We start from the raw sequence: 13,510 nt of genomic DNA, 5'->3' as shown, positions 1-13,510 counted from the left end.
GAGGCTGAATTGACCAGGTTGGATAATCTGCTTATAACAAAGGTATTAATCTCTTTCCCTTAACTTTTATACTAATTTTTTTATAGCCTATATATTGTAGAATTTTTTAATATTTGTTTAACTAAAATTAAAATGTGCTAAATATTTTTATTTTTAATATTTCCAAGAATTTTATGCTTTTTGAAGGTATTTTTTTTGAAAAATTGTTTAAAATATTTACTTATGCCATAGGTTAAGTTTTGTTCTTGAAATTTGTGTAGGACATATATATCTAGTATACAAAAATATAAGGAAAGAAAATAACTGTCATGCATGTGAGCTGTGAGCATTTCAAATCTGAGAACTGTGTGCCTAATGCTTATTTTACCCTCTGATTTAAGGTGTTCCAGCACATCAATTAAAGGGCCATAACTCTGCTTAGGAATCATCAATTTCAATGAAACTTCACCGGCCACTTTGTAGATACAAAAGACTCCAGCATGTCAAATTTCAGCAAAATCAGACAAGGTTTGTGTCCTTATTAGGTTACAGACTACTAATTTTACCCCTATTTCATTGACCACTCAAGTAGTTCCAGTTTAAAAATAGAGGTTTTTTCTTAAAAATTCTTTGGGGTGTTTATGGGGTGGACTGATGTTATTTTTGGGTATAGATGGAAAGGAGAGGGTTTGAAAAAAAATATAAAATTGTTAATATGTGAAATTTTGCACTTGCGCGCGTAGTAGGAAGGGTGTAAAGAGGCCCATATTTACCCTTTCCCCGAAGAGAAAGTGAAAAAAGCAGGGTAGGGGTTATTTGCGATGCCTTAGCAGGAACTGCATGCGATGAATTTTCCTGAGAGTCTGAAAAATTTTTGGACTTGAATTCTTCTTACTCTGTGCCAAGTTTCAGGTAAGTTGAGCTGGTGTAATTTTTTTAATCATTTTTTATAGTATAAAGGAATGTATAGCAAAATAATTGGTAGTCTGTGTCCTATCATGATAGAAAAACATGGCAGAAAAAAGAGTTATCTCCCGTACGTAATAAATGTGCACATCCCCAGCGAAATTACAATATGTATGTCAATAATGTACCTAACTTACTGATTGCATGATAATTATTAACTCCAACATTAGTGCACATGTACTTTAACAATAACTTTAAAGCGAGATTCATAAAAAATGCTCTATTTACCGAGATGAAAAATATACAGTGTATAGGCTAAATGATTTACATAGAAAAACTCACCAATTAGAAGTTTCCTCCGGTGAAATAAATATCAGTACAAAGAATGGAAAACATAGCAAACTAGCAAATGGCAAACTGGTAACAATTGCAGCACCAAGCCCTGCCGCATTCTGCCATGATAACACGGGCTCTACACGAAAAATTACTGTGCCCCAAACATGATGACGTCACATCATACTAATGACCATAAAAAGTCTAGTTACCGAAATGGCCGTAACAATAATTATTTTGAAATCTATCACTTCACCTCAAACATTCTTACAAACAATCAAAATATCAATATGGATAGAATAAATGAACATATAATCAATCCTACATATGGAAAATTTTGGCTTACACACTAAAGATAAAGCTATAGCAGAGAATGTAAAATTAAAGAAAACAATATTATCACGGATAATTCAATTTATGCCGATATGAGAATTGTTATAAATTTTATACCTGTGGATAATCCCGCATAACCTAGTGCAGTCTGTCGGATATGCGCCTTTATCGCGGACGCAATTATTATATAACCTTTCATTGCGAAATCGCAACCCTTGGTTTTCTTGGAAGAGTTATCGTACTTTTTACGGATGATAGCCCCATCAGAATCCTTGTTTTTGTTGCGCCATTTTCGTCAGCCTGGTAGTGCGGTGGGAAAAAAAAATAATGAAATAACTGTTAGTTGAAAAGGGGTTCTTCGTAGATGTGGCCTTACGAGTAATTATTGGTCAGCTTCTAAGAAGTGAATTATCTGCACCTGTGCAACGATTATGTTGTGGAAATTATCCTCGAGGAGCTTATTTCGGTGGAAGCACAGCACGTGTCAAAAGATTTTTAACAGGATTCGTCACACCAGTGTTGGTGTTCACCTCGACAACCCCCTCTGAAGCATTTGAAGCACAAGGACCCCCATCGCCCATGCAGAAGTATTGGAGAAGTATCAGGAAGGCAGTGGTTGTACATCCCCGTCATATTAAGGGCAGTATATTTGTTTTTGGTCTCTATAACAAAAACATGTATGGTTATATATTTGGAGCAGCTTTAAAATCATCCTGTATACATATGACATTTTGGATTAGCTGCAAGCTTTTATAAATACAGGCTAACTGGCGGTGCAACAGGACAAATCATATAATTATATTTGTTTACAAATATGGTACCTGTTACTACATCATGGGTTCTACTTATCTTGATTTGTCTTTCTGATGTTCAGTAAAGTATTTATGCATACCTGTTTCAGTATAACAGTTTTGTCGTTGATGTTCAGTAAAGTGTTCATTATAACTGTTCAGTATAACAGTTTTTACTCACTTGTCGTTAATGCTCAGTAAAGTGTCACCCTATAAATACTCAGTAGTAGCATTATGATATCACTCGATAAATGCTCAAGATAACATTATAACATATAACTGTAAAAATGCTCAGTATAATATTATTACACCACTCTATAAATATTCTAATATTACCGGTATATCATCACTCTATAAAGGATCAAGATAACATTATAACATCACCCTATAAATGCTCAGTATAGCATTATAACACCACTCTATCTTTATTAATGTTCAGTATAGCATTATAACATCACTCTATAAATGCTCAGTATAGCATCATGACTGAACATCACTCTAAATGCTCAGTATAGCATTATAGCATCACTCTGTAAATGCTAAGTATACATTATGACATACCTATAAATGCTCAGTAAAGCTGTATAATACCACTCTATAAATGTTCAGTTTAGCATTATAACATCACTCTATAAACGCCTAGGACATGTAAAACATTATAGCATCACTATATAATTCATTATTGCTAAGTATAACAGTATTACATCAATCAATAAATGCTCAGTATAACATTATAACATCAGTCTATAAATCCTCAGTATAGCATTGACATCACAAAAATGCCCAGTATAATATTATAACATCACTATATAAATGCGCAGTATAGAATCACTATAATTGCTCAGTATAACATTGTGCATCATTATAAATGCTCAGTAAAGCATTATAGCTTCATCCTTCAAGTACTCAGTATACCCATACAGTATATCTGTTGAGTATAACAGTCTGGGTCCATTGGTGCTTCTATTGCATCACTAGTTGTTGTGTATATGTATAGAGATGCCCAGAATGACATTAACATCTACATTGAGCTCTTCAGTACAAGTGTTTTTGGGTTGTAAAATTGGCATTACTTGTCCTTTGTATACAAATGTAGATGTTTAATTATGTGACCATCTGTCTGGTCAATATAACAGCAAATGGAAAGTAGAAGCTAAGTACATTTTTTTGGATGGCTCATTATTGCATCTACAGTTTCTGTTATCCATACATGCAGCCCTTGTAAATTTTTGATTCTGTAAGCCAAGGTATTTACCATGTTTTTCTGCCTATTATTAATTTAGGCCTTTTGAATTATTTAAGTTTGTAAACCAGTTGGTTTATGCTTGCTGAGATTTTTAAGTAAATTATTACAAGGGCTGTCAGATAAAATCAAAGAATTTATGTACTAGTATTTAACACATTAGCAAGAATTGCATGTAGTTCTAATAGTGTGATTTATGAGTATCAATAGTAGTGCATTGCACACATAGTGTTCAGTAAGTCTCAATATTGAGATTTATCCATCCTAATTGATTGTGATGCTAGTGGTAATGCTGGCTTTGTGCTGATATTAATTTATGCAAGGCAGTGCCGGTGATTATATTTAATCATACTTATTACTAGGTGCCATGCACACTATGCCAGCTGTCTTCACAGTAAGCTATTGGAAAATGGTGACACCAAAGAATAAGGAAAGGGAATTTGTTGCAGATCCACAACCACCAGGAAGGGCAAGCAACACACTCAGAATGCTCAAGCTTCTATGCAGATATCTATTTTTGATGGCAAAATATGATTATCATTTCTCCAGTAAGGTGATCTGTCACCAGTTGTGACTTATATAACTCTAAATTAAAAAAAAATATGACATTAACTCGCTGTCACACAACAAATATCTGATGTAATTAATATCTATGTCCCTATACACAGAAATTATCCACAAAAGTTTGCCAATTTGCTTAAAGAATGCTATACTGTCAGGGATATTGGGAGTTTTAATGGGGATGGCCGATAGAGATATTATGATGAGAATACTTGTAGCTTCGTCAGTTAATTAAGGTCTTTTGGCAGCTTCCAATAACTTAATACATGGTCAAACTTGCACCCTTACTCGTCCTTGTCTCTTCTTACACTACACCACATACTGCTTAAATACAATACAGTAGATGTGCAGTATCAACATTAATGGTATGAAATGTAAACAAGTAACATAATATTACAAGTATATCAGAAACATAGACCCGGTATATATAACATATAACCATCCAAAGTAAAAATGGAACAAAAAGTGAAAATGATTGCTTTTAACTGGAAATTTGATTACTATTTATATAGTATGTATCAATATGTGAGACTGTACATGTACATTAACAGAAAAATATATTGATAAATAAGAAAAAAATAATATGAACAAATAACATTTTTGGCTATGTCGGTCTGACATATTTGTATTAAATTGTTTTCATTTCAAAGATATCTGAAAATTTATTGGTTAATTTTTTATTAATATAAGTTCAAATTATCGATCATAAACATGTAATAAATTCAATCCTATCGATTCAATTAGATAATCGTTTGTTAATTTGATCCGATTTTGCAACACTTGTTTTATGTCACAGGTTTCAAGCTGATATGATTTTTTGTCAACACTTTTCAAACTTGTCATTTATCTTTCATGCACTTGGGTGAACAATCAAAATTGAACGCAGATCACACTCAGGTACTCCAAATTTGATCAATAGGCAGGGGATGATAATTACTTTGACAGAACATGAATTGTCCTCTTGTCCATTCAAGTTTCAATATTAACTCACATATCATCTGGCCCTTTATACACCTTCAAATCTGGTGGTCCAGTTCCAGGTATTTTTTAGGTCTTAAAATCAAGGGCATGGGCCTTCCAATTTGGGAAAAATTAGCAACATAGACTTGAGTTAAGTTACATGAGTTCAGCCGATGTCTACTCGTGTAAATTGTATGTTAAAATCTGCCTGCATAGTCTTGAGCTAAGGTGCATGTGTGCCGCTCATGTAAATTGTATGATAAAATCTGCATGCATAGACTTGAGTTAAGATACATGAGATTAGAGGAATGGCTGCTCATGTAAACTGTATGCTTACATCTGCCTGCATTGACATGAGTTAAGATACATGAGTTCAGCGGATAGCTGCTCATATAAATTGCATGTTAAAGTCTGCCTGCATTGACGTGAGTTAATATACATGAGTTCAGCGGATAGTTGCTCATGTAAATTGTATGCTTAAATCTGCTTGTATTGACATGAGTTAAGATACATGAGTTCAGCGGATAGCTGTTCATATAAATTGCATGTCAAAGTCTGCCTGCATTGACGTGACTTAAGATACATGAGTTCAGCGGATAGCTGCTCATATTAATTGCATGTTAATGTCTGCCTGCATTGACGTGAGTTAATATACATGAGTTCAGCGGATAGCTGCTCATGTAAATTGCATGTTAAAGTCTGCCTGCATTGACGTGAGTTATTATACATGAGTTCAGCGGATAGCTGCTCATGTAAATTGTATGCTTAAATCTGCCTGCATTGACATGAGTTAAGATACATGAGTTCAGCGGATAGCTGTTCATATAAATTGCATGTCAAAGTCTGCCTGCATTGACGTGAGTTAAGATACATTACTTCAGCGGATAGCTGATCATCTAAAATTGTATTTAGAAGTCATCCTACATTGACTTGAGCTAAGATAATTACCTTTATAAATTTACAAATGTACAAAACATTCTTTGCAGTAATTTTGTTTTTCCCTTAATCCACACTTGAACAGCTGACAGTTGAATGTTAATGACTTTATTTCATCAGTATTTGTTATATATCAAACACCTAGTCTTAAAAACATGTAACATCATATGTGAATTTCAGTATTGCTATATGCAACAAGAAAAAATATTGTAAAAAAAATACTGTAAATTTCTGTCATTGACTGTTTTGATAAAACTGTTTTCTTTGGATATTTTCCCTTTTTTGGCGTCTACCCCTCACTGCTTGAGGGCTTGTGGAGCAATTGTTTGGACACCTCCAAGGATTAACTCATTTATGTTATATTTTATGCATATTTACATGTAATCTGATATTTTCACTGCATGTAAATTTCTAGTCAGTATCAGTGAGATTACACTTGTACCTTTCACATATGTACATGTATCCAGTATTGTTTAATATTAGGTGATCCCCCTTAATGATTTGTTATACATTTTACTATATGTCATTCAATTAAATGACATAAATCGACAAAACTGCATATCTGTGTTTGATGTTTTTACTGCTCTATCAGGCTGATATTTTTCATAGGAGGCATAAAACAATTTTATCACAGATAATTATGCCACTATGAGAATTGTTAAATTTTACACCTGTGGATAATCCCCCATAACCCAGCGCAGTCTGTCGGATATGTGCATTTATCGCAGACGCAATTATTAACCTTTCATTGCGAAATCGCAACCCTTGGTTTTCTTGAAAGAGTTATCGTACTTTTTATGGTTTATTATAACCCAGTCTAAATCCTTGTTTTTGCGCCATTTTTGTCAGCCTGGTAGTGCGGTGGAAAAAAACCACCACCCACCCTTTTTGGGGTTTTTGTTTTGCATTATTTTGCATTCTAGTCAAAATTTGTATTTTTCTAATAACCTATAGTTTCTTGGACTGGCGCAGTTGTTTGGACGCCTCCATGGATTAACTCATTTATGTTATATTTTATGCACATTTACATGTAATATGATATTTTCACGGCATGTAAATTTCTAATCAGTCTCAGGGGGTCACACTTGAACCTTTCACATATGTACATGTATCCAGTATTGTTTAATATTATGTGATCTCCCTTAATGATTTGTTATACATTTTACTTTATGTCATTTAATCGACAAATCTGCATATCTGTGTTTGGTTGGTTTTAACTGCTCTATCAGGCTGATATTTCTCATAGGAGGCATAAACATTATTATATCACAAAAATTAGTTATTACAAAACATACTTTTCCCTTGTTTCCGTCCTTCACATAGCAGCTTTAAACAGAGGTAATATCCGTATACCAAAGGGTGTTTGTGTTAAATTCCGCTTTACGCTACGTATACCCTGTTTCTATTTTCTACGTACTTATTCCATACAGGTTCTCCTCTGCGTGGGTGACTTAACTTCGAGAGATTTTAGAAAGTCGCTCGTGGAACAAACAATTGGACATTTTGGAAGACTGGATGTTCTTGTACGTAATTCATTAATGTCAACAATTTTTAAAGATTGTAACAATATGACAGTAAAGAATAAAGTCTGCTGCAATAATATCATATTTGTATGTTTTTGATAATAGACGATTAGAACCAAAAATATAGTTTTTTGGAGATCGATTCACTTTTTGTCCTCCTCGTTCATAAGCTGGAAGAATATTAATTTCGGTCGGTCCCTCCATACGTCTGTATTTCTGTTTGTCTGTAACACTTTCGTTTCCAAGCAATATATCGACATTTGCTTATATGCCTTATATATTTAGGTGTAAGGTATTTTAAAGACCATATTTTTCTTTCCTCGACGCAATTGTACAATTCTAAATAGAAATGGTGAATAACGTTTGAAATCTAGCAGGGACTATATTTTTGGCGGAATGGTGGCGTATGAAAATATCTTTTCAGGCACGTAGCATCGTTTTTGAAAGTGGGGGGGGGGGGGGCAACCTAAGAAATCTTTTTTGAAAATTGCCCAAACTCGAAAATCCTATAGTAAAGGTAATGTTGGGGGAAAAAGTGGGGGGTGGGGGGGGTAGGCACCCCCTGCCCCCCCCTGTTGCTACGTGCTTGTTTTTTTGCCTATAAAAATTATTATAGAACATTTGGTTTAGTCGTATTTTCTACACAATTAAAGACTTCAAGAAATATTCAAATGTAAGTTTAATTATTAATAAGGGACTAAAGTTCCTAAATATATCAAATAAATATGATTTTTCAAACAAACTAAAACTGTGTAAGCTTTTATAAACTTCTAATCTGAGTACATATTTGAGCCAGAAATCAATAAAAAGTATTTTATGTCTCTTAGTAAACGATCGAAACTTTGTTTTTGTATAATTTTGTATCTTAATGTGACAACTTGTGAAAATGAGAAAAATTTAAATACAGGAAGCATATAAAAATAACTAACATATCCTAAAGAATTAAGAAAAATAGAGAAAATTCGGATTAGCCAATATCCATTTTAGTTTAATTATTTATGTCAGTTTGGTTATACATGTATCATGTTATAGGCTCTATATGGTAGTATTATTTTATGCAGTAAGAACAATATTCAATCTTTTGTAATACAAGTAGGGATCGCATTACTGGCAACAGTATTTTATTTATTAATAATGTCCAAGAAAAAGGTAATGACCTTGACCTGACCTTGCCTCTAATATAAAACATTCAAATTTTATCTCACGGATACCATCACTTAGTGATATTGTCTTCTTGATTCTATGAAATTTAATTAATTTTTGAATACAAGAAATATGAGAAGAATCTACCTTAAAAGCTGAATACATATTCAATACCAAAGACTTTATCTCACACTCCATAAATTAAAAAAAAAAAACCCGAAGAAACAATGAGGAAATTAAATGAGACTTACTTCTCCAATTACATCCTATTACATTATGACAGTCTTTCTCAGAACATTTACACCTGCTCTGACATCTTCTACCATATGCTGGAGACCGACAGGAGATATTGCAGTTTTCACCAAAGTATCCCACTGGACACTCTGTTAAAATAAGATAACATTTTAAATATAGTTAAAAGTAGATTATTTTACACTTGGATGAAGGAAGTAATATACCTAGGTCATCAAAGGATATCGACCTTCTGATAATTAAGAGCCATAACTCTCCAAGTGAAAAATACTTATAATACTCATAGATTACTTTGTCACTTTATGAGAGTTCAATTAGCACGACATCTGAGAAGTAAAGTCGATCATACATACATGTAGTAGATGGAGAAACATAACGCTCTCTTTCCATTGCCTATACTTTTAAAATTGTATAAATTTATTTGAGAAAAAAACCTTTAAATTCCGTTTTAAAATCCATTTAAACTGAATACGTTGTATCTTTTTAAGGATTATTAAAAATAATTATTATACCTCTATTGAAAATACTCGAATTTGATTGGCTGGTAAGAAAACTTTAAAACACAACAATGACTCCAAATGGTACTGTTTACAGCAATACTGACCTAGGAATCTTTGCACGTGGGGTATAATGACCCGGTCATTATTTTTAATGACCGCTAAAAATGACCGCTTAATCAAAAATTCGTTTTTGAGTGAAGTTAATGCATAAAATAATAATTATTCAAAAAAAACCAACATGTTTTTAAAATTGTGCATTGTCTGTTTTGCATTACCATACAGAATACGGTAAAATTTTATCGTTACAATATATCGTTTACATTTCTACTACTAATAATACTATAAACACTACTACTACTACTACTACTACTACTACTACTACTACTACTACTACTACTACTACTACTACTACTACTACTACTACTACTACTACTACTACTACAACTACTACTACTACTACTACAACTACTACTACTTCTACTAAAACACTACTACTACTATTACAACTACTACTCCTACAACTACTACTACTACAACTTATACTACTACTACTACAACAACTACTACTACAACAACAACAACTACTACTACTACTACTACTACTACTACTACTACAACAACAACTACTACTACTACAAATACTACTACTACAACTACTGTTACAACAACTACTACTACAACTACAAGTACTACACTACAACAACTACTTCTACTACATCTACTACTACTACAACTACTACTGCTACAACAACAACTACTACTACTACTACTACTAATACTACTACAACAACTACTACTACAACTACTACAACAACTACTACTACAACTACTACAACAACAACTACTACTACTACTACTACTACAACTACTACTACAACAACAACAACAACAACTACTACTACTACTACTACTAGTACTATTACTACTACAACTACTACTACTACTACTACTACTACTACTACTACAACTACTACTATAACAACTACTACTACAACTACTACTACTACAACTACTACTACTACAACTACTACTATTACTACTACTACTACTACTACTACTAAATACATTAATAATAAATTACTAGTAGTTAGTTGTAGAAGTCATATTAAGTAGTTAGTGTTGTTTTGTAATAGTAGTGTAAGTACTTACATTACTACGAATACTACTACTACAAACACTACTACTTCTAATACAACTACTACTACTACTACACGAGAACACCTTTCTCTTGGTCATAGGTAGTACACCTAATGTTGGTGTTGTAATAGTAGTGTTAGTACTTACATTTCTACTACTAATAATACTATAAACACTACTACTACTACTACTTTTACTACTACTACTACTACTACTACTACTACTACAACTACTACTACTACTACAACTACTTCAACTACTACAACTACTACTACAAGTACTACTACTACAACTACTACTACTACTACAACTACTACTACTACTACAACCACCACAAATAATACTACTACTACTACTACAACAACTACTACTACTACTACTACTACTACAACTAATTCTTCTACAACTACTACTACTACAACAACAACTACTACTACTACTACTACTACTACTACTACTACTACTACTACTACTACGACAACTAGTACTACTACAACTACTGCTACAACAACTACTACTACAACTACAAGTACTACTACTACTACTACTACAACTACTACTACTACTACTACTACAACTACTACTGCTACAACAACAACAACTACTACTACTACTACTACTACTACTACAACTACTACTTCTACTACTACAACAACAACAATGTTGTTAGGGGCACTAACATTTGAAGACCGGGAGTTGAGAGTAGGATGACTGTGGTTTACTTCAAGGACAAATGATTTACGCATAGAAATAACCCGTTATTTTCTGTTGAATTATATGTTGAGCTAAATATTTTATCGTAAAAGTGACTTCTGTACATTGTTCTAGTGTAAAAATAAGCTGTCAACTGTAAAAGTCAGCGCTACTCGGAAAAGTCTAATAATAATGCTTTATTTAGAGAAGGTAACCCGATAAGTACAAGGCACTTTTCTTCCCCGGGGCCTTCTAATGCAAATCATTATATAAAATGGTACAATCAAAGATAAATCATGTAAAATTCTTTAATTCATGAATAATTTAATGTAATTTACAACTAAATGAGATAAAGACTCAAAATAAAGAAGTCAATATTAATTGTTAAAACAATAGTAGTAATCATACATCATGTACAAATGAAATACACAAACATTTATTTACAGACGTTCGCTATAATTATATTTTTTTCTACAATTCGTTTAAAAAAAGGTAACGATGGTGACAATTTCACATGTAATGGTAAGTTATTCCATAAATTTACATCTGAATATTGAATAAAATTTCTGAATACAATTGTTCGATGTTTTGGTAAACGAAGATTATAATTCAATCCTAAGGAATAGGAGTCTTCGCTATGAAAAACAAAAAGGTCCTAGAGATATTCAGGGCTCATACCATAAAAAGTTTTGTACAATGAAATACACTCATGTAACGTGACTAATTTAAACACATTTAGCGATCTTAGTTTTTCAAACAATGGTGTTGATGGTTCGTCAGGTGCTGCATCAAGAATAATTCTAGCACCCTGTTTCTGAAGTTTACGAATTCTTTCAATGCTAGTTTTAGATGCATTACCCCAAATTGTAATACAATAGTTTATTGAAGGCAAAATATATGCATAATAAAAAAATTTCTGGTACTTAATGAAAAAATTTCTTAATTTTACCAAGTGTAAATAACTTGTAGGATAATTATACTGAAGATTTTTATCTTTCTGAACACCTAAAAGTTTTTCAACTTCAACATTTTTAAGCTTTTCTCCGGAAATTTCTATACGAAATTCTTGAATATCTAATTTTGTGTCACAAAAGCATATGTTTAAATGGGTTAATTGTGTTAACCCTAACAAAAAATACCATAGTTTACTAAAAATTCTTACAAAGATACATAGCGGTTTCTCAATGTTCAACCAAGCCTCTTCCTTTACTCCTCACTAAGAAATTAACCGTAGTGAAGGAGAAACTTCAAGAGTATTGTGTACTAATATATTTGAAAAGTGGTGTTAATCAGATGTGAATACTTGAAAATTACAAGGAACTTTTGGAAAATTTGAAATCACAAGATTTTACCAAAATCAATAACTAAAAAACTCATGACTCTTCAACATTATACAAAACCATTCCTCACGATATATTTCAGTCCAAACTTTTTGGTATCATTGACAGCTGTTTTTATGGAACTCGTAAATTTACATTTTCATTGGTCATTTGCAAAATTACTTTGTTAAAAAAACATTATAATTGTACACACAAGTACTATGAAGTTGAGATCAAAAAGATGTTTGATTTTCTGATTGACAATATTTATGTGGTTTTTAGAGACCAGGTCTACCAACTATGTATTTGAATTCCCATGGGTACCAATTGCGTCCGATATAAACAGACCCAATTTTGCATTCACATGAAGCAGGATTTGTCCAAAATTACGTAAAAAGGAAAAAACTTGCTGAGCCCTTCAAATCGACATTTAGATATATCAACGAGGTATTGTCAATTGACAATTGTTATTTCCATTCTTATGTCGATACGATATATCCCGGTGAGCTAGAGAAGAGAGATTTACAGAGTCTGACACACCTGTTTCATACTTGGATATTTTACTGATAAAGGGGTAAATGGTAATCTAACAACACATTTTTGTGATAAACGTGATAAATTTAACTTTTCAACCATCAACTTCTCCTACTTATGCAGCTATATGTATACCTCCATCACCTGCATACAGAGTTTATATCTCTCAGTTGATTCGATACGAAAAAGCCTACATATACACACTTTTCTAAATAGATGTAAATTTTACAAACAAGCTGATGAAATGAAAATGTCGGCAGTCTCGTTCAAAATCATTTTGTATGGTCGATGTAATGTCAGGAAATACAATTTATCAGTGATCGAGTCAAATGCTGACTGACGTTTTTCGTACCAATTGTTAGTCTAT

General features: G+C 32.6%; 1 protein-coding gene across 1 annotated transcript; it reads right to left on the bottom strand.

Annotated features, from left to right (window-relative positions):
* Positions 1-9,274: 9,274 nt before the first annotated feature.
* LOC134240423 (keratin-associated protein 10-3-like) lies at positions 9,275-13,158 on the bottom strand. Its single transcript, XM_062722515.1, has 5 exons — positions 13,136-13,158; positions 11,053-11,183; positions 10,168-10,331; positions 9,903-10,040; positions 9,275-9,286 (listed from the first exon to the last, which is right to left on the bottom strand). Exons 1-5 carry the CDS (start codon positions 13,156-13,158, stop codon positions 9,275-9,277), a joined length of 468 nt encoding a protein of 155 aa, XP_062578499.1.
* Between the last annotated feature and the right edge of the window lie 352 nt (positions 13,159-13,510).

This window comes from Saccostrea cucullata, unplaced genomic scaffold (genome assembly GCF_032062105.1).
Source record: "Saccostrea cucullata isolate Sc308-1 unplaced genomic scaffold, CSIRO_AGI_Scuc_v1 ctg13698, whole genome shotgun sequence".
NCBI lineage: Eukaryota > Metazoa > Mollusca > Bivalvia > Ostreida > Ostreidae > Saccostrea > Saccostrea cuccullata.
The sequence above is the reverse complement of the archived record's forward strand: the minus strand, read 5'-3'. Positions and strand labels throughout refer to the sequence as shown.

Coding starts and splice junctions, on each gene's coding strand:
- LOC134240423 (XM_062722515.1), bottom strand. CDS start 13,158: ATGAAACAGGTGTGTCAGACTCT. Junction 11,184..13,135: donor AAACAGGTGTGTCAGACTCT/GTAAATCTCTCT, acceptor TTGTTGTTGTAG/CAGTAGTAGTTGTAGTAGTA. Junction 10,041..10,167: donor TAGTAGTAGATGTAGTAGAA/GTAGTTGTTGTA, acceptor AGTAGTAGTAGT/TGTTGTTGTTGTAGTAGTAG.